We start from the raw sequence: 4,210 nt of genomic DNA on the forward strand, positions 1-4,210 counted from the left end.
ATGATAAGGTTTCCCGAATTTAGTACCCAAAGTATCTCAAATAGAATGATAAGGTTTCCCGAATTTAGTACCCAAAGTATCTCAAATAGAATGATAAGGTTTCCCGAATTTAGTGAAAAAGTGTCTCAAAGAGAATGATAAGGCTTCCCGAATTTAGTACTCAAAGTATCTCAAAGAGAATGATAAGGTTTCCCGAATTTAGTACCCAAAGTATCTCAAATAGAATGATAAGGTTTCCCCAATTTAGTAACCAAAGTGTCTCAAAGAGAATGATAAGGTTTCCCCAATTTAGTAACCAAAGTGTCTCAAAGAGAATGATAAGATTTCCCAATTTAGCACCCGCATAAGCATTTTTCCAATTTTTCACACCTTTGACTAAGCTCATTACAGTCAATTGTTTTTAACTGACTGAAGAAGGAAAACAGATTTCCAATACTTTCGAAGGCTTCTGCACGTTTAGTCAGGTGAGAGTGTAGAATAGGAAGGTATGTTTCCAACTTGAATTTTTCACTTTCGTGGAGAAGTATCTGTTCCGCTGATCCATCATATCTGGTAAGACGCACACTTCGCTTTCTTGCACGTTTGTCTCCATCGCTATATTTCAAATCTGGGCACCTGCTTTTAGCCTTGGCTTCATACTCACTGAATGTGTCTCTCATTTCCCGAAGATAGGCTTTCAGAGACTTAAGGAGATCAATGGCAACAAGTATGTCCACATCTTGTGACTGCAAAATTTTACTTGTTTTGTTCACTCTTTCCAGAATGTCATTCCAAAGAATTGTCAAAAAGATAGTCTCTAGCTTCTCCATTTTCTTGCTCAATCCTTCTGCCTCGCGTCTTGTGTTCCACTCGTGATCAGCGTCAACTACAAGGGCATCCAATGCATCTTGAATTTTCTCGAAACCTCCATGAAGAGCAGTGACAGCATCGAAATGTGCTGACCATCTCGTGTCAGAGAGACACTTGACCACAATATAATTCTTTACAAAGGATGACGTCAGAACATTCCAGCGATGTGTGGAAGCCAAGTAAAAGGAATGCAAGCTCTGAACAAAGTCAAAGAAGGAGACGATCTGTGGACCACACTCTGCCGCTTTTACTCCCACCAAGTTCAGACTGTGTCCAGCACAAGGAATGTAGATAGCAAATTCATTTAGTTCACGGATTTGAGGCATTGTCATAAGACTGATCACGGTCGTTTGATAACGAATCTTGTTCTCTTGCAGGAACTCTACAACTGTGTCTGCTAAATTTTTCGCCCCTTGAGAAAAGATGGGGATGAATTTGAGGAAACGTTCCACCGGCTCACTTCCACGAATGCACCGGACAGTAACTGTCAGTTGATCAAGATGTCCGGAGTGGAATCGACACTTATTGAATAATACTTTAACTCTTTGATATCTTCCAGAATTGCTCAAAATACCCGTTGTCCCATTATTTCAATAAATTATTCACAAATGTTTGCCGATAGATATAATGGCTTCCTCTTTCCAGCATTTCCGTCCACTTTTAAATGTTCTTCCAAAAAAAAGGGCCAAACTCACTCAATAGTTCTAGAATGCCAAGAAAGTTTCCGTTTGATTCTCCCCACGAAATGCCAAACCTCTGGAGGCAAGAAAGTGGATAACAGAAACGACACGCTTTAACACTTTATGCCAGTACTCCTTTTGTTAACAATGCTGACTTAGCAATGGAGAATCCACACAATCACTTCCTTTGTGCCGAATCGAATATTCCAACAGGCACCTACGATGTTCTTCTCCATTTTCGTGCTCTACAACGACATTGCTGTGTTTCCAATCATTGAATCCTGATGTAGCGAAAGGAGATTCTTTCTTGGACAATAGACGACATGGAAAGCGATACAAACAACCTTTGGATGGTGAATATAGCAGCCATTCGCGTTTTATAAACTCGCCATTCCGCAGTTCACGTTTGAATAATTTGTTTGTTAAATATCTCATCTGTGTTTTTTCTCCTTCACCACACACACGGCGGGAGTCCGAAAAGTCGTAATCGTAATTTTGATATTTTGTCTGCACATTGAGAATCCAGTGGTCTACTGTAGCAGTATCTCTCGTGTTCCATAGTCCTGGATCTGTCAGAGCGTGGTCGTAAATCACATTCACATTCTCGGTTACCGTTGCGGATTCGTGTATTTATTCTATTAGTTCACTGGGAGAAGGAGCTCGTGTATCTGGAACTGGGAGATCAGATGAAGAAGTGCTTGGAGGAGTGGAAGTAAGTGTTGATGCTGTATCCAGATCAGGAGCAGTAGCTTTTGCAGAAGTGGTGAACCAAGCCGATAACTTTGAAAGTTTGCTAAGTTTCCCTTTTTCCTCTGCAGTTCATTTTTCATCTTCTGTGCTCCACTAGCATATGTATGCTTAATTTCTGTTAAAAAAAGATGTAAAATTATAATTTACAAAAATTAGAAATGTACATCTTGAAAGGTCCGGCATGGCCAGGTGGTTAGGGAGCTCGACTCGCAATCTGTGGGTCCGGGTTCGAATCCCCGTCACACCAAACATACTCGCCATTTCAGCAGTGGGGGCGTTATAATGTGACGGTCAATCCCACTATACGTTGGTAAAAGAGTATCGGTGGGTAATGATGACTAGCTGCCTTCCCTCTTGCCTTACACTGCTAAATTAGGGACGGCAAGCACAGATAGCCCTCGTGTAGCTTTGCGCGAAATTCATAACAAACAAACAAGCATGTAAGTTAGGTCAGTTCATGTCTGTTTCTTAAAAGACGAAGTTTATAAAACGTTGTTTAAAGTTCTAAACACTCATCGATGTTATCTTTCGGTCGTTTTAAAACATCATTTAGAAAACTTATTCAGAATTAGACAATTAGACACCTTTATTTACAAATAAATGTTTTAGTCCTATGTCGCAGTATCATTGTCTGAGAAACATTGCATTTCCTTTTCTCTTCTGTGCTCCACTAATATATGTACGCTTCATTTTTGTTAAAAAAAGATGTAAAATTATAATTTACAAAAGTTAGAAATGTTAGTTAGAGGGAAATTAATTATTATTTTCAAATAAGAATTTCAAGTTTTCCAAAGAACTAATTTCCTCATGATTCTGGTCTCGAAAAATAACTGTTAATCAAAATCTGGTCCCCGGTGGATCAGCGGTTAGTTTATGGACATACAACGTTAAAAAAATTCAAGGTTCGATTCCCCGTGGTGGACAAATAGCCCATTGCGCAAAAAAGGAAATCCCAATCTGAATATCTTAAATAAATGCCCAATTATACCATAACCACCACCCCTTCTCTTCAGTAATTCACACGTTCCTATACTACTGGTGTTATGCGTAGTCAACTGCGTATTCTAACTTGTTCTTGTAAAGTATGCTTGACAAACCACGTGAAAAACTCAGGGATTTCATATTAAGTTTAATGCTATATTTAAGTTTTTAAAACTTTTTTGTGAACTTTATAAAAAGTACTGAAGCACTCTATGTAATTTTTATGGGGAAAAAACACATTTTGGAACAGTATAACGCAATTACGTTTAAATCAATGATCAAGTCTTCAATCTAACTCACCAAATCGAAACGTAAAGCTCAGATCGAGCTATTCAAATAGAGATAATGCTTCAAGTTAGTGTGAACTCAGGCTCTGACTTCACAAAATCCTGCTTTTGTTAACCCTAATCAAGCAATGTGTATTCTGAGGTACGGTTCGTAGAGTAGCAGTGTCATTACCATTAATTGGATATGTCTACTCTATATAGCGTCACGTGACACAAGACTAACGAATCGTTTAAGGTGTAATGGCTTTACATGTCGTACTTTAGGTAATAAGCAGTTTCCTTTAATTTCAAAATCTACATTTTTTTACTCTCAATTCACATTATAATCTCTAAGAAAGGATACAAGTTAGTCTTGGAATCACAGATACTCTAAGAGAGGATACAAGTTAGTCTTGGAATCACAGATACTCTAAGAGAGGATACAAGTTAGTCTTGGAATCACAGATACTCTAAGAGAGGATATAAGTTAGTCTTGGAATCACAGATACTCTAAGAGAGGATACAAGTTGGTCTTGGAATCACAGATACTCTAAGAGAGGATATAAGTTAGTCTTGGAATCACAGATACTCTAAGAGAGGATATAAGTTAGTCATGGAATCACAGATACTCTAAGAGAAGATACAAGTTAGTCTTGGAATCACAGATACTCTAAGAGAGGATAC

At 38.3% G+C, this 4,210-nt stretch overlaps 1 protein-coding gene across 1 annotated transcript; it reads right to left on the reverse strand.

The window, feature by feature from the left end:
• Positions 1 to 369: 369 nt before the first annotated feature.
• LOC106469816 lies at positions 370 to 1,175 on the reverse strand (the record flags this gene model as incomplete). Its single annotated transcript, XM_013930326.1, has 1 exon — positions 370 to 1,175. A coding segment is annotated over exon 1 (806 nt), but the record flags the coding sequence as incomplete, so codon positions are not given.
• Between the last annotated feature and the right edge of the window lie 3,035 nt (positions 1,176 to 4,210).

The sequence above is a fragment of the Limulus polyphemus genome, unplaced genomic scaffold (genome assembly GCF_000517525.1).
Source record: "Limulus polyphemus unplaced genomic scaffold, Limulus_polyphemus-2.1.2 Scaffold3668, whole genome shotgun sequence".
Lineage (NCBI taxonomy): Eukaryota > Metazoa > Arthropoda > Merostomata > Xiphosura > Limulidae > Limulus > Limulus polyphemus.